Below are 18,098 nucleotides of genomic sequence, written 5' to 3' on the forward strand. Positions count from 1 at the left end.
TTCTGAATTGCACAAAAGGAATGAGGTATGGAGGATCTTAGGGTCCTTTAAACCTGGGTATGGGAATGGTTGGTGTGTAATGGGGGATTTTAATGAAATAACAACACATGATGAGAAGAAGGGAGGCAGACAAATGGGGTAACTTCAAATGGCTCAGTTAAGGGAGGTGCTAGAAGAAAGTGAATTGCATGATGTGGGCTGGCATGGTGATAAGTTTACTTGGAGTAACAGACACGTGGATGAAACTTTCACTAAAGAAAGGTTGGATAGGGCTATGGCAAATTCTAAATGGTTTGAAGCCTATCCTGACAAGATGCTGGAAGTTTTGCCAGTAAGATGTTCTGACCATAGGCCCATTGTTTTAAGGTTTGACAAGCAGGCAGGAAGGGGGAAATCTATTAAAAACAAAATACTTTTTAGATATAAGGCATCTTGGGCTTTGGAAGAGGACTGTGGCAGTGTCATTGGAGCATAATGGGGTAAAGAGAGGGTTGGTTATTCCCATACATCCCTGGTTCAGAGAATGTTGGCAAATTGCAGCAAGGCCTTAACCAACTGGAGTTTTAGGAAGGAAATAGATAGAGGGAAAGAAATAAAAAAGAAAACTGCAATATTAAAAGGCTTACAAGCTGAGGAGGGTAGGGAGAATATAGAGGTTATTAAAAGGATTCAAGAGGAAGTAGGGTTGTTATTAGACCAAGAGGATCTTAAGTGGAGACAAAGGGCCAAGAAGGACTGGTATAGGCTGGGAGACAGAAATACCAGATTTTTTCATGCTTGTGCTAACCAAAGGAGGAGGAAAAACTTGATTTCTCAAATTCAAGTTGGCCATGATAGGTTTACTTATGAAATTGATGAAATAGAAAGGGCTTTTAACAGTTATTTTGCAGAAATTTTTACTTCTTCTTGCCCTACGATGGAAGCTATTGAGGAGTGTATTTAGAATATGGTTCCCAAAGTCTCTATGGAGATGAATGAGAAGCTCAGCCTACCTTTTACAAAAGATGAGATTGAGATGGCCTTGAAAATGATGGGGCCTTTAAAGTCCCCTAGACCTAACGGCTATGGGGCTAGTTTCTTTCAACAACACTGGCGAATTGTGGGTGAACAAGTTAGTGCAACAGTGCTGGAATGTCTGAATGGTGGTAATATCCCTCAATCTCTCAACTATACTTACATTGCTTTAATCCCTAAGGTTAATACGCCTTTGTTGGTTAGTGATTACAGGCCTACCAGCCTTTGTAATGTAATGTATAAGTTGTGCTCTAAAGTTATTGCTAATAGGTTTAAGCTTGTACTGCCTAGTGTCATTTCTCCTAACCAAAGTGTTTTCCTTCCGGGAATACTCATGTGGCGCCCCCGATCCCCATGTAAGGAGACACGAGAATCGAGACGCCAGGATGATAACAACACGGGTCACGCATCCCAACAAAATGTGCTCAAGTGTGTGCAACCTGCAAAAGTGCACAATAAAAATCGCAGCGGATAATATAAGTCATCTAAGTACCAGAAGTTTAAATACAAATATTCAAAACAATTTACCTTTAAAGAGTTATACAGTCATCCCAAATAAATTACAAAGGCAATATATAAATTGATAAAAACGAAACTCGATAAACAGGAGCAATCCCAGATCACTCCACCAACGGAGCCAAGCTAAGGCTCGTCATCCTCATCTGCATCAAAATCTGCGATACCATAAAATGGTACCACAGGTAAGTATAAACCAAACAACTCTCGGGATAAAAACATATTAATGCAACCAACATACATTCATATGACAAAATCCACTTAGCCATAAACACCATTTTTTCCCAAAAATGATTATTTCCAACACACGCCAAAATCTCATTTTGACCCAAAAACATAGTCTGTCATTTTCCCAGAAAATGATTCACACAAAACAAACCATTTATCGGACACTGTAGGCGGGAATCGCATGCAGGACTCTACCACCATCCCTACCGCGTGCACCGTAGGCGGGAATCACAGGTGGGACACAACCACCATCCTTACCGCATGCACCGTAGGTGGGAATCACAGGCGGGACTCTACCACCATCCCTGCTTACCACCATCCCTACAGTTCCTTTCCACACAATGAATATTTATCACACACAATGAATACTTATCAGAGCACTGTAGGCGGGAATCACAGGCTGGACTATACCACCATCCCTACCGCGTGCACCGTAGGCGGGAATCACAGGCGGGACACAACCACCATCCCTACTTACCACCATCCCTACCGCGTGCACCATAGGAGGGAATTACAGGCGGGACTCTACCACCATCCCTGCTCACCACCATCCCTACAGTCTCTTTTCCTTTTTCTCAAACCAGTCAATCCAGTCGTTTCAAGCACACTCAGAATCATTTCACATGAAAATCCAATTTTCAAACAAACTCATGAACATGAATGTATGTACACGAAAACCCAGTTTCATTTACAAACATGATCATGCGTGCAATATGTCATGTACATGAACAACGCCATAACAATAACCAACAATGCAAACCAAACACACAACAACTTCGTCCATAATCCATCCGACCCCCGAACTCCTTGGACTCAGTCCGGCATGTCCAACCAAATCACAATAATATGAGTTAATGCAAAAATATATTTAAATCATGAAAGTTCTTTGGAAAAATACTTACAGTGCTATATTATAATTTCCGAAGGATCATGGAGCTGCAAGAAGTGGCAACACAACTGCAGAACAATGCAAAATGCACTGTGGTCGTGGGTCTCAAAAACTCACTTTTGAACGGAGACAAACCAAGATCCAAAATTGATAGGGTAGGGCTTAGAGAGGTCGATGAAGCCAATGGTGGTGATGGTTTGCCGTGGGTGGCGGCGCAAATGATGGTTTTAGGCCAAAAATATCCAAATCGAAAATGGGGTTGGATGTGCTTCACCGGTGACGGATCGGAGTTGGGGTTGGGTCCATTGGGTTGCTAGGAGGTCAAGGATGAAGTGGTGAAAAGATGGTGGCCAGAGGTGGTGCGGCGGCGGCGCGGGAGCTCAAAGGGTGCTGCGGCTTTGCATTGTGCGAGGGAGGTAATGGCGGCGAGGGAGGAGCTGGGAATGGAAGGGAATGGCCGCCGGTAGGTGGAGGAGGAGGAGGAAGGGGCGGTGAGGTGCACGGCGGTGCAGAAAATCTACAACCCGTATGGGTTTGACACAGCCAGCGGGGAGAGAGAGAGAGCTGGGGAAGGGAATCCGGGGTGGGGGAGATCGCCGGAGTGTGGGGAAGGAGGTGGGACGAGCAGTGTCGCCGAACAGTGGCGCACGACGACGGCTGGTGGACGAACGACGCGAACGCAGGGGAGAGAGGGAGAGCAGGTCGCGCGGGAGAAGGCAGAGAAAGAAAGAAAAAGAAAGAAAGGAAAATAAGAAAAGAATAAAGAGGAAAGGGAAAAATAGAGGGAAAGAAATGAGGTACAGTCCTCACATCTTGGGTCACAGAAAATGATCTAACGAAAATGATTTCAAAACAGTATCTGAATTAAAATAATTTAAACGTAATGATACAATGAAAATAAAATAATTAAATCCAACAATCAAATAATTTAAAATAAAGAACAATTTAAATGCATCACAATAATAAATATTAAGGAAACATATCAAATTTAATTTTCGCAAATTTTACAAATCATAAAATAAACCCACTAAAAATCCACCAATTTTAAAATAAGAGAATAAATTTTTGAATATATAAGAATAATCATTCAGTAAAAATATACTAAAATACAGGGTGTTACAACTCATTTCTGAAAATGTTATGGTAGCTTATGAAGTGTTACACACTATGAAGACCAAGCTGAAAAGTAAGCATGGGAGTATGGCACTAAAGTTGGACATGTCAAAGGCTTATGACAGGATTGAATGAAAATTTTTAGAAGCTGTCTTGAGGAAGTTGGGGTTTAATGAGAATTGGATCAAGCTTGTGATGAGCTGTGTTAGCTCAGTGACTTACTCTGTTCTTTTGAATGGTAAACCTGGAGGTAAGGTGATTCCTACTAGGGGATTGAGGCAAGGAGATCCAATTTCTCCCTATCTTTTCATTTTGTGTGCTGAGGGTTTGAGCTCCTTGCTCAATTACGCTGATCAGAAAGGGGAAATCATGGGGGTTGCAGTGGCTAAAGGAGGTGTGAGAGGCAACCATCTTCTTTTTGTAGATGATTGTGTGTTGTTTGGAAGAGCAAGAGGGGATGAATGGAGGAGATTGAGCCATATTTTTTACAGAAATATGAGGTGGCTTCAGGCCAAGTTTTAAACAAGGAAAAATCCTCTTTGTTTTTCAGCTCCAACACTGAAGAAACAGAAAAGAAAATGATCCTTTTTGAAGCTGGTGGTGTAGTCTGTGGCAGCTATGAAAAATACTTGGGCCTTCCTGCCATGGTGGGTAGGTCAAAGTACAAAACTTTTAGAGGAGTTAAAGAGAAGGTGTGGAAAAAAATAAAAAGCTGGAAAAATAGCTTCTTATCACTAGCTGGTAAAGAGGTTCTCATCAAAGCAGTCCTACAGGCCATTCCATCCTATACTATGGGTGTTTTCAAATTGCCAATTTCATTGTGCAAGGAGTTGAATTCTTTGTACTCAAAGTTTTGGTGGGGTCATAAGGAAAACTCAAAGAAAATTCACTGGTGGAGTTGGGAGAGACTGGGTGTGCAAAAAGCAAGAGGGGGGATGGGGTTTAGGGATGTAGAGTGCTTTAATGCAGCTATGTTGGCTAAACAAGGTTGGCGTATGATTAAAAATTCCTCTTCTCTTGTTGCTCAGGTGTATAGGGATAAATACTTCAAGAACTCAGAATTCCTAAAAGCTAAATTGGGTATAAATCCCTCTTATATATGGAGAAGTGTGCTGTCAGCTAGGGACTTATTAAAGGAAGGCTTACAATGGAGGGTTGGGAATGGGAATAACATAGGGATTTGGGGGGAGAAGTGGTTGCCTACCCCTATTTCAAAGTGTGTGCAATCCCCTATGAAGAGATTTTGGGAAGATATGAAGGTAAACAAGCTGATTGTGCCATCTACTAACTCATGGGATGAAGATCTCATTAGAGGGTTGTTCAAACCAGAAGAAGCTGAAGTCATTGTTCGAATTCCTTTGAGCAGAAGGGGGTCCTCTAATGTGAGGTATTGGGGATATACAAAATATGGTAACTTTAGTGTTAGGAGTGCTTACCATATGGCAGTGAGTATGAAAAGAAGAGATAGAGGGGAAGCATCAAGTGGAGGCAAAGATGAAGCAGTGTGGAAATTTGTATAGGGAATGGAGGTGCCAGCAGTGGTCAAAATCCACTGTGTCCAATATGTGGAAGAGATGAGGAGACTGTAATTCATATACTTTGGAGCTGCCCTTCTTCAGTAGATGTGTGGGCAAAGCCTAGCAGTCCAGTACATAAGTGTGCCACAGAGGAAGTGGACTTTCTGGAACTATGGTCTAAGCTGATGAACAGACTACAGAAAGGGGAGATGGAATGGGTTGCTACCATAATGCATAGAATCTGGTTGAGAAGAAATAAGGTAGTTTTTGAGAACCAATTCTATAACCCAAGCAAACTTTTACAAATGGCTGGTGAGGGGCTGGAAGATTATAAATTAGCACAGATAAGCCAAGAGGGATCTGCTACTACTGTTGATACTGCTGATTATAATGTAATGCAGAAGAAATGGAAAAAACCAGGTGTTTTTAAGGTAAAGGCTAATTGGGATGCTGCTCTCGACATGGAGGCTAAGAGAATGGGTATGGGAATTGTCATTAGAGATGAGGAAGGGGAAGTACTTGTGTCTGTTTGTGATGTCAGAAACCATGTTGATCACCCTGCTATAGCAGAAAGCTGGGCATTATGGAAAGCCTTAGAAATCTGTAATAAGCTAGCCCTATCAAGGGTGACTTTCGAAGGAGATGCAGTAGTGGTCATCAATGGGATAAATAGAGAGGTGGAAGACCAATCATGTATGGGGCATATTACTGAAGATATCAAGCAAGTTTTTAAAGCAAAAAGGGATTGGAATATAAGGTTTGTGCCAAAAGATGGGAATAAAGTGGCCCATATGTTAGCTAAATATGTATTGGAGCTAGGTGAGGAAAAAATATAGATTGAGGAGGGGCCTTATGTAATTTGTAATGCAGTAATGCATGACAAAAATTGTAATGTCCAGAATGATTAGTAATACAATGCAGGTTTGAATTCAAAAAAAGAAAAAAGAATTCTTAACCCTTAATATCTTGTATAATCTAAACATAAATAATTAGTTCGATAAAAATTATATATTACTTACTTTTAATTTATATAACTGCTAAAAAAATTATAAAATATCATATAAAAATTATTTAAAATTTTATATATTAAATTATGTTGGTCCAGTCTGGTTGGGGTGAAAAAATCTCATCCTAAGATCGGACTGAAAATCAAATTTCCATACTTTCTTAAATTGAGACCAACTGATTCCTTAATCGTTCGGTCGATTTTTTCGATTCATGCGAAAAATCTTACACCCCTACATGGAATGGAATGAAAATTAAGTTTCAAAATGAAACTTCCCTTTTTACTAATGGGCTTCAGGACTCTCTCTCTCTCTAAACTCCTTTCACTTTCCTTTTTGTTTTCTGGGCTTAAAAGGTGGTCGATCGGGTCTCTTATATAATATCAACTCGCAAAGCCCATCAATAGGCTAAGGTTCTTCATACAGCTCAGCTCCTTGTATATGTATAGAATCTCTTTACTACTTAATAAATAAAGGAAGATATAAATAGTAAATGTACAGCATGCATGTGTCAGATAAAAAAAAAAAGGTAGGAGGCTCCTAGCAGTAACATTGAAGGTAAAAAGAGAGTGCACATGGTCCAAGAAAAAAGCAAAGAAAGAAAGGTCCTTTTAACATGCTCATGAGTCATGACTGTGGCTGCTTGTTCCTCTTTTTGTTTTGGTTATAGCAATGAAAGATGACACCAACCCACATCCAGTTTCACGAGCACAATGCCATTTTCCCCCTTCCAACTCCAAAAGCTTTGAATGGTCTCTGCATATTTGGAAAAAGTTGCTGTGCTCCTGCGCTTGCTGCACGCACTGCCACGGGCGCTGATTCTTATGTGATGAGTGTGAGAGGTGCGAAAAAAAACACAGATAAGGGTTTCCTTGTTTGTGTCTAAGATGTGCAAGGGAGACGCTTGCATTTTTGTTGTTTGATAGGGACGACTGAGCCTGTCTTTAAAGTCCCTTACAACAGTGGCACTGAAAAACATGCTGCTTTTTATTCACATTTATAAGTGTCCAGAACCTTATAATAGTGAGAAAAAGGAGTACTATCCGATTCCCCACCCTCTCTCTCTCAAGCTACTGAGTTATTATTATTCTCAGTACAGTTCTTTAATGTTTTTGCAAGAGCTAGGGTCATCTCCATCATGTTACCGCCTTGGCCGGCAAACACCCCCCCCCCCCCCCCCCTTCTCTCTCTCTCTCTCTCTCTCTCTCTCTCTCTATAGTCCCAAGACAATCTAACAACAGCTAAAGTTAACGTCCAGAAAATTCCAGTAATTATCAGCATAATGTTATATTAATACAAATATATGATTATGGAGTACTTGTAATAATAAGACATTCTATGATGATGAGTAATAAATACTGCATCAACTTATTTTTGTTTTAAAAAGTTATAAGAGTTTCTGAGCTCATTCATGAATGAAATAATTTCAGTGAGTTAATTAAACTAGCTGATGAAGACATGCATGCATGAGATTAAGATCAACTAAATGACAAATGAAACCTATATCATGATATATATATATATATATATATATATATTTATATATATTATATATTATTGTGGGAAAAAGTTTATAACCAAAATCCATTATAATAGTCCGCATTTACCAAATTAATTATGAACAAATTAAAACCACAACATGAATTGCAAGATACATGATCACTCTTCTAATCAAAACCTAATATGGCCACAACAACTCACTTCGTATATTGGTAGACAGAATATTAAGGGTAAAAAAAAGCGTTGACAGAAAGAGAGGGAGAGAGAGAGAGATCTTAAGGTTTAGCTGATTTTGCATGATCAGTTCGATTGTCGATCTCTACTACTTCACCTTCTGTGGTTATGGCGGACGACATGTAACTCAGTACCAGAGAATTATCATCGGAAGGCACAGTTGTCAGTGCATGAAATTGCATCTTGCAGGCATGGCAAGTTATTTGAAGAATTGCCGAATTAATCTGTTTGATTGCATGGTCTTTCAGAGTCTGAGCCTTATCTAGTTCAGCCTGCGCCTGTTGCCTAAGTCTCTTTGCATTCTCAAATTCCTGCTTTGCTAGTTCAATCTGGCGCTTTGCTTGTTGTCTAGCCTCCTCGGCATGAGCCTTCTCGGCAATGGCAAGCTTTAACTGCTCGCGTGCTTGTTCTTTGAGCCTTGACGCAGCCACTACAGATTTCTGATCACTTTTAATGCTCAGCTCCTTGGGTGAGTTTCTATTAGCGATGTTTGATTCATTCTTCTCTCCAAATTCACATGACCCAATTGAGAGCTGAAGTTGGGTAGAATGAGTGTCATGATCTCTTTTAGGGGAAACCGAGGAATCGACATTGGGATTCGAGGTGGTCGAGAGCTGAAGCTCCAGATTGTGGTAGCTTGCCATATTCCTGGATGAGTTCCCTCCTGCAGTAGGGTTCAAGAATGTCGTGTCTGGTGGTTTTGGCTTTGGCACAACTAAAGTTGGCCAAGGACCTGTGCTAAAATTGGTCTCGCTGGATGGGCTCGGACTTGAAGCCGTCCGAGACAAGCATGCCGGCTGTAGTACTGCTTGTACTGATTCCGGCCGGAGATGTCCCATACTGCAAGCATCTTGGTGTTCAATGAAACTCTCCACCCTGTAAAAGACAAAAGAACCATTAAACTATTTTCTGTGACTCTACACGTAGCAGCAAAAGAAGTGCATGGAATGATTCGAAGGATTTTTATTTTCTAAAAGTATTGAGTGATGAAGACGGGCATTAAAAGCGTGGGAGGAAGAGATCAAGGGAGCATTAGCATACTAGAGAATAACAAACAAGAAAAATATACATAAATAAATGCTTTGACAAAGAATTGACTCGTATTGAAATGGTATATATGCATATCAATTAAATAATGGTGCAAAACCACGTTAACTATTTATAATATATTCCCTATGGTCCATATCACCCACCGGAGAACTACAATGTTTGCTTAGAGAGAAGAAAAGGGAGGATACAACAGTGTATAATTAAAGCAAATAGTTACAAAAGAGCTACTGTTGGGATCTTGGCTGCCTGAAGGATTTGAAACCAACAGCTAGCTGTGTGGGACGAAGGGAAACTGATCTTTGGGAAATGTGTTCCAACTTCCACAACGGTTGTTAAAACTGGATTAAGGTTCCATCAGTCAAATCAAAGCTTTTCTGAATAAATAGTTTTTCCTTTTTGAGTCAAACCCAAGATCACTAATGGGATTGATGAAAGTCGGTTCAGTTGATGATGATATCCTGTTTTCGAAATGATAAATTTTATATCCAAATATGGAATGAGAAGAAGGCAGCAAAAAATATTACCCAGAAAACCCAAAATCCAATTCAGATCGAATTGATTTTGTTGTAAGAGAATGATCATAATATAAAGCAAACGAATTTGGATAACTTTTTTTGTGAAGGAATGAGTATTATTTCAACAAACACCTGAAGGTAATTAAGAAACATGTGTTTGGAGATTGGAGAAAAACCTTGAGAAAACACGACCGCAATCACAAGAATGGCCTCTGGTGCCACAGGTTTTGAGGTGGGCTTTGTAATCTGATTGAACTGCATAACCTTTAGAGCATTTATCACAGACCCATTGCTTTTGATTGCTGTGCTTCCTCCTGAAATGCTTCTTTATCCCAACAAGATCACCCAGAGCATGGCGGGGATCATGATGCAGGCAGCTTGGCTCTGGGCACACGAATACTCGCTTCCTCACCACTGGATTCTCTCTCTTTAGCAACTTCCATGGCACCTTGTGCCTTCGCCGGTGCATCTGAAGGTTCTGGTCTCTCTGAAATCCCTGGTTGCAGATCTCGCAGACATAGCGATCCGATTCCAATAGTGTTTTGGGTGAGAGAGAAACCACTTCTGCATCTGGATCTATTGAAATGAATTTCACACATAACCATATCCAAAATTTAGAACCAAGAGGAAAACCATCATAATAAACAAAAAAAAAAAAAAAAAAAAAAAAAAAAAGAAAGCAAAAAAAAAAAAGGGCTCCCAAGTAAGGAACGAATTATTCTATACCTGGAGTTCCTGCGGGCCTTCTTTTCCTCTTGTTGTTATTACCGTTTTCCAAGCAAGAAAATGGCTCAGAAGAAGGAACGACAGAGGAAGAATTATTGCCTAACATGGGTGGTGAATTCTCACTCTTTCTGCGATTACCTTCAATAATATAACCCTAAGAAGGAAACCAATCACCCTCACTTTCTATATAAAGCTTAATAATTTGTAAGAAACTAAAGCAGCTTGAGATTGGGGTTAGAGCCGCGAGAGAGAGAGAGAGAGAAGATACAGCAAAAAGCCTTCCCTAGCTAGCTAGGACGTAGAGGAAGAAAAAAAAAAGCTCCTCCCTTTCGGTTACCTCAGCTTTCTTTTATAAACTTAGCTTTTTAAAACTTTCAGCCTTTTCATTCAGCTTTCTCTGTTCCCGGCCTTCTTTCTTCCAACCCTCATCTTCGACAGGTATTCTCGTAGAGTCATCTCATCTCCTTATTAAGCTTCTTCAGAAGAGAGAGAGAGAGGACGTGAGCCAATCACGATGCTGCTTTAAACTTGATCCCACAAGCAGCAAGCAAATGGGCTCCAGAAGAAAAAAAAAAAAATCATCCCTCACAAAGAAACAAAACCACTCTCATAATTCATCGAACAGTTAAAAAAAAAAAAAAAAAAAAAAAAAAAGCTTTGCATGCAAAAAGAAAAAACATACAGGGAGACCGCGGTCCGTTGTACAGTACTGTACACGTAAGCTTCCTATTCTTGTCTCAGTCTCCCTCTCCCAAACACAACACCGTTTTGGAAACTCATCTTCTAATTAAAAGATCTTCCAAAACAACGAGGGAGATAAACATCTATGCTGACCGAAGTACCCCTTACTCCGGAACTTATTATGTGCAGACTGATTAATTAAATTTGAAGCAGCCTTTCTAAAAGGCAAAACTGTGGATGTAAAGTCACCCTCAAGGGTATAGTGGTCAATCAATTCATAATTCTCTGTGCAAAAGATGCTTACTTTATGGTAAACTAGTTGCATCAGCACAGCAGTGATGTTTTTTTTCTTTTTTTTGTTTTTTTTTTTTGGGTTCTTTTTTAAGGTTAGGGAGTTGGGGTGAGGAAGGTAGCTTTATAGCTAGATAAAGTGGCACGATTGTCTTTTCAAAGTGAAGGTGTCGAGTTGACTATATTGTCCCTAGGGCTGAGTACCTACTCTAAATATTCTAGTCTTCCAACCGGCGGCCATTAGTGATCGATAACTCAAAGAGACCGATCACTCAAAGAGGCCGATAGAGCTATTGACTTGTAGTGAAACCAACATTTGCCAATCAATTGCACAAACAAACAAGAGCTATAAGGACGTCGATCTCACCATGTGTCTCCATTTATTATAAGGATTATGAGGTCTAGAAGAAAGGTCAAGATTGAATTAATCATGATATAACCCTTAAAGGGAATTAGCAAGTGGTTGATTGAGCTTTGATAAGCATCTCGCACGCATAGTATTGGTCGGTATTTGAGACCTCACTTGATTGATCTCACTTAGTATATATACTACAAGAAAAATAAAAATTTATAATAGATTATTTGCGACGATAATGACTATTTATGATAAAAATAGACTCATTTTAACAGAAAATAATCATTTTCTTTAAAAATAACTCGTCACAAATAAATAATTTTTTTGTAACTAGTTTAGGTTAAGGCCTAAGAGCTTGGATGGAAATTGAGCCTTGATAAGGGGGATTACTTGTGCCCAAGGGATTAGTCGGACTAAGTAGTTTCGAATATCTTTCTCAATAAAAACAAACATGATAAACGATTTCTACGTCGTAACTTCTTTTCTTTTAGTCCTTTTGGCTTCCCATTGATCTTCGATTCTACTCCAATGTTAATTGAGTTCAATATGTGTGTGTCCTGTTTAGGATCTTCATGTGAAATTATCATTTGTTCTGAAAATTTAAGTTGATGAAAAAAAAAATTATTATTAATTTTATATCTTAACACTTGACACATACACAAGAGAATTGCATAGAAATGAACATATGAAGGGCAAAATAAGCTACTGTTCATGCACTGTTGTGAATTGTGCATGAACAATAATTACTTACCTTTGCCCTCAATGTTTTTCGTTTAGTGCAATTCTCTCGTGTCTTGAGCATTTACAGTTGTGTTTATCAACACACTCAACTTGATGATTTTGAACTTGAGGGAGCAAACCAGAGAGGCTTAGGCCTCTCGTTTGGTTACACAGATGAGATGTGATGAGAAATATATGAATAACAGTGAGATAATTTGTAAATAATAGTGAAATGATTTGAGTTAAGATGTTTTATGAAATGTTAAGAAATGAGAGAGAAAAAAGTTGAATATAAAAATTATAAAGTTAAGAGGGTTAGAATATATATAATTTTTTAATATAATTTTTGCTTTTGGATTTGAAAAAGTTAAATTATTTTTTATGTTTTATTTGAAAGTTTGGAAAAGTTGTAATGATTAGATAAAAAATTGAATTTTTAAATTGAAAAATATTTGTGTTTGGATGTTTAGATGAAACGACATGGGATGAGATGGTTTGAAAAGTTTGTGAAACCAAACCATGCCTTAATCGAGTTGGAGAAAAAATGTTGGGTCGATCTATTCTTATCAAGCCATAACAATCATTATTGTCACATGCCAAATGAGGATAGTTCTTGCTTTATTTTGTATCGTGCGTGTATAATATCATTGATTTCAATCAAAATTAAAACATATATATATATATAAGAATTAGATGTTATATTAATGATCGATGGAGCTAATACAAATGTTAAGGAATGTTTGTAAATAATAATACTATTCATAGAATGATTAACACAATTACAAAGTACACAAAAGGAAATGTGGTTTGGTAAAGGCCAACTACCCATGGAGGAAGACATTGAGAAAGAAGTTCTCTATCGAGGGTAGGGTTCCTAAAAAAATGGCTCCTACAACCATCTAATCTTAGCCTAATTATAGTCAAAAGGCAATTCCTTGATGAGCTGAAAGTAAAAACCAAGGTTCTTAATAATTAGGTAGGGCACATGTTCATCGTGAAATTAAAATATATATATATATATATATATATATATATATATATATATATATAGAATTGTGTGACAATGTACTAACGAGTGACAAATAAAAGTAGAAAGTTAGAAAGCAAATTTGATTTTGCTGTTTTGTGTCCACATCTCTCCTATTTAGTCGGGTGTTCTTCAAGTATGAAATAGTTACTTTTGCAGTTATATATAATCTTAATCCAACTTGTTAGTAGAATTAAATATCCGTGCGTAGAACTTATTATATATAGATCGATAAATTAAACGCATACACAAACTAATTTGGTAGATGACCATTTAGATTTCATCTTTTAGAATTCTAGCTCATTGATGTATCAATCTTTCATATTTCTTATTCTCTTACACTTATAAAAGGGTGTCTTGAAGATCATTTGTACAAACACAATAACTGCATGGTGAATGATATTGAGCTCCTGAAAATTAACTAATTTTATATTACAATCTTTTAATTATGTTACTAATTCTCTTTAATTTTACCACAGTTAATTAGAGGATAGTTTTGGAAAAATTAATGAAAAAATATAAATATAAATCAAGGCTTTGAAGAAAAATAATTCTTCTAGATCGATTATTCATCATAATAATGATCTATTGACTACAACACATGACGCTTGTCGAGCGGCCACATGCACACAAATGATATATTAGAGTTGGACTAGTACTGATATATCATGTTGTAAAGAAATAAACTAGAAGAAGCTTAGAAAACAAACTGCAAAATCTAAAAAAATCTTAACAAAAAAGAATCTTAATAATTAATTATAAGTGGTCATTCTTGCGTGCTCAAGTTCATAATTGATTAATAATTTTATTTTATTTATTTTATTTTATTTCCTACATCTCAGTACTTCTGAATTGTCCCTTTCTGTTTTGCAATGAATATTTATTTGAACTTCAAGTTTCAAGAGCATCATGAAATTATAGAAACACATAATGATTTTTTAAGTCAGATCAGACCCTTCTCTGCGAGGCTGCTTGCACATCAAGGCATGCAGCTAGCATTCAACGTCCTTCGCATCATTGCATATATGGCAGTCATCAGTACCATACATATATATATATATATATATATATATATATATACACACACACACACACACAAACATACACACACCGTCATACATGATACACATATAAAGAAATATGGGACTCTGCTTGTACAAATTCCCTGCATTTCTGACCCATTTGTTTAAACTCTTTGCTGCAAAAACCACGTTTAACATGATGATGCATTTGATGGATGTATTATCGTACTCACATACATATATATATATATATATGGCTTAAATTAATTAAGATCATGATCAATCGAAATTCTGATCATGCACTCATGAGATCAAGTCCATGATGCATGGCTGTAACATGATATCATTATTCCTCAAGTCACAGAAGAATCTAATAAGAGAGAGAACTCCTGTTTGGTGGCTGTCGGGTTCAAAAAGAAGTAGGACCTCCATTACTATCAATCAGACCCTACCTGCATATACATACATAATTTTCACCACCCTTAGCTATCTATCTATATTTGGATTAATTAAGATGAAACCCAAGAGGTCCCATATATGCATAAAAAGATAACTAATTATTACTATATATAATCCGTCATTAACCCATGAATAATCTCTCATGCATGCATGTTAGGAGAGAGAGAGAGAGAGAGGAAAAAGAGAAAGTATTTTTAAGAGATGTTGGCCGGTTTGATTGGTTTTGATGTAGTTAGGTTGAGTTAATTGCTATAATATATATACAAAAGTTGTAATTTGAAGTCTTAACGAAGTATGATTAGATTCGGGACAGACGACGACAACAATTGGGGAAGATGATTGCATAGGACAGTCTCTCAAGATGTTGCATGTGTTTGAGAATCCAACTCCCATCATCCCCCCAATATTCTTCCTACATATTAAACAAATACCTACTTAGTTAGGCAGCTTTGCTTTTTTTTTTTTTTTTTTTCCTTTTTTTTTCTCTTTAATTTCCTTTGTAAATCATTGTTCTTTTTACAAAGGGCGCAGACAACCCTCATTGTTTCTGTTCAAACATCTCCCTCCGTACGGTTTTTGGGGGTGAGAATAATGGCTAAGAAGGTGACAAGTACTACCACATCAAGTCCCTTAAAGTTGCGTTTATAAAAATGGAAAGCTTTGACAATCATCATGAGTCGAGAATTAATGGCCTCTAGCTATATAAGAAGTAATATATAAAAGAAAATGTTACTTGTATTTACAACTTTTACTTACATATATAATAATACGTGTTGACATGTCAGCTATTGATATACTGAAAATTAATTATAAAATTTGAAATTGAAAATTTGAATTTAAAAAGAAAACTCATAAATTGAGTCTTGTATGTAAAATTATAAGTACATGGCATAGCAATACTCATATATAAAAGAGTAATGCTAGGCTGCCACTCAGCAAAGACTGTTAGGCGTGTGCCGCCTAGGCAAAACTCATCCATTTTAATTTTTTCATTTCATATTTTTTAACATCTTTAAACATTTTTAAAAGATAAAAAAAAAATCAATACACTAATTGTCACTTCTTTAATCGGTAAGTAAAAATTAAAATAAATAAATAAATAAATACATGAGCGGTCAAAATAAAAGGGATAAAATGAGAGGGTAAAGTAGAATTATTCTATATAAAATATGCACAACATGCAAGAAATTTGGAGTTTTAGCAAAATGAAGAAATTGAAGCCCTCACAACATGCAAATACTTTAAACTTTTGCCATGAAATCACAAACTCATCTTTAAAAAAAATCTGAAATTAAGACTTTTAGCGACCTTTTAATGTGTTGATATATGCTAATTAATTGGCCAATCGCAAATATTTTCTCGAACGTGTGACATGGGAAGAGTGACATTAATTAGTGACTCATGTTTTGTCGAGAGTTTAGGTTTGCAGGATCCTAAATTTTCTGCATTAATTGCTTGTAATTTGACTTTTTATGGTAATCAGTTTTTTTTTTTTTTTTTTGTTAAAACTCATGTCATTGTGATGGGGAATTAATTAATGGCACTGCATAGAGACAACTTGTTTTTTGGTTGTAAATGATCATGATGAATTAATTGCTCCTACTTTTAGAATTTAAGAGGGATATACTACAAGAAAAGCAATATATTTAAAAATATATTTTAAGTGAATAAACTAGTTATTTTAAAAATTTATCTTAAAACTATACAATTTCTTTAGGAAAAAAACTACATTAATCCAAAAATCCTTAAATTATCAGAATTAAAAGAGATATTCCATGTATAAAACAAGTATTATGCAAATAACTCTTGTTTTTAATACTTTCTTATATAATTTATATATAGGTTTCAATTGAAAGACATATATATCTAGTTAAAAAGATTCTAAAATTAACTATATATGTAATTTATGTAAAATCTAAAATTAAAATTAAAAAAAAAATTGTCATTACTAACGATATAACACTACTGATTGAATTGACTATAAATTAAAATAAATTGTAAAATAGTTTTATAAATATCAAAATTCTTTTCCAAAATTCAGAAACAATATTAGATGATCAGACATTATTAAACGATTATAGATATAGTAATTATTGTATGCATGAGTTATTCTATTCTCAAATCAATATACGTAGAACACACAATCCACATTACTTACAAAATTATACTATTTGATCGAGCAGATAAAATTGCCATTTTTCTTTTGCGGTACTTTTTGGTAGGTTAAATAACCTAATTATATATTAACCACATCCGAATTAGTGAATAGGGAATAATAACCCTACAAATATTGCAAATATGCCGGTCTTCTAAGGAAGCTAGCGGCCATGGTATATATTTTCTGCCAGCCAAATAATTTTGGTTATGGGGAATGGCAGAGACATATAATTAATGGTCCCCTTGTCACACTATTCCCCGATGCCTTTGTCCATTTTCATTTTTGTTTCTATTCGTATTTATTGGCTGAAACAAACAAAACACCATACACGGTACAGAATCTCTCCCTCTCCCGCCAATTATATAATATAATATAATATATGCCATTATTATATAGAATAATATTAGATATATTTATGCGTTTCTGCAAGTGTTGCGTATTCTTTTAAAAAATAATGGTGTTCATTATTACAAAATTAATTTCTTTATATGGATCTCACGCATATTTACTTACTTTTTTTTTTTTCAAAATGAGTGTACGGCATTTGCATACTCTATAATATATATATATATATCTTATATTAAACATGCTCAATTATTTTCTTATTTTCTCCATTGAAAGATCTTTTCATTGTAATCTAAGCTTATTTTAATTAGTTTATAATTATTTGTTTTATTTTGGTTGAATTTGTGAAAACCAATTAAGGTTTTTATCCTTTCCCTTCATTCTAGGGGGTTTGAAAGAAAATGCTCTGATTAATAATATGAGAACTTATTCTCTTTTTATGGAAGTAGATTATCTTAATAATTTGGCTCTTCGAATAGATCGTGAAATTTTGTTTATGGTCAATTACTCATGCCAGTTTCTTCATTGAAATAATTAGTAAGTAATAGCTTCTTAGGTTCTTTTTTTTTTTTTTTTTTTTTTTTTAATAATTTGGGTGATTTTTCTTAAGTGGAGTTTGAATATTGGAGAAGTTATATAATTCAAATAAACACATAATGGATTCCAACCAAGCAAAAGAATAGACATATCTATTCTTACTTTTAGAGAAATATGAATATTGCGCATGCATGCGC

The 18,098-nt window shown here is 36.2% G+C and overlaps 2 protein-coding genes across 3 annotated transcripts; one reads left to right on the forward strand and one right to left on the reverse strand.

Annotated features, from left to right (window-relative positions):
* Nucleotides 1-2,990: 2,990 nt before the first annotated feature.
* LOC121244278 lies at nucleotides 2,991-6,113 on the forward strand. The gene is made up of 4 exons (XM_041142290.1): nucleotides 2,991-3,063; nucleotides 3,906-4,154; nucleotides 4,271-5,170; nucleotides 5,281-6,113. The coding sequence occupies exons 1-4, from the start codon at nucleotides 2,991-2,993 to the stop codon at nucleotides 6,111-6,113; spliced, it is 2,055 nt and encodes a 684-aa protein (XP_040998224.1).
* A 1,738-nt stretch (nucleotides 6,114-7,851) lies between these two features.
* LOC121244639 (zinc finger protein SHOOT GRAVITROPISM 5-like) lies at nucleotides 7,852-10,907 on the reverse strand. 2 transcript variants are annotated; one of them, XM_041142799.1, is made up of 4 exons: nucleotides 10,644-10,907; nucleotides 10,307-10,460; nucleotides 9,757-10,156; nucleotides 7,852-8,891 (listed from the first exon to the last, which is right to left on the reverse strand). In XM_041142799.1, the coding sequence occupies exons 2-4, from the start codon at nucleotides 10,410-10,412 to the stop codon at nucleotides 8,057-8,059; spliced, it is 1,341 nt and encodes a 446-aa protein (XP_040998733.1). In that variant the 5' UTR covers nucleotides 10,413-10,460; nucleotides 10,644-10,907; the 3' UTR covers nucleotides 7,852-8,056. The 2 variants fall into 2 exon arrangements, with proteins under 2 accessions (XP_040998733.1, XP_040998732.1); XM_041142798.1 differs by having other exon boundaries at nucleotides 10,307-10,907.
* Nucleotides 10,908-18,098: the final 7,191 nt, after the last annotated feature.

This window comes from Juglans microcarpa x Juglans regia, chromosome 8S, assembly GCF_004785595.1.
Source record: "Juglans microcarpa x Juglans regia isolate MS1-56 chromosome 8S, Jm3101_v1.0, whole genome shotgun sequence".
In the NCBI taxonomy this organism is placed as follows: domain Eukaryota; kingdom Viridiplantae; phylum Streptophyta; class Magnoliopsida; order Fagales; family Juglandaceae; genus Juglans; species Juglans microcarpa x Juglans regia.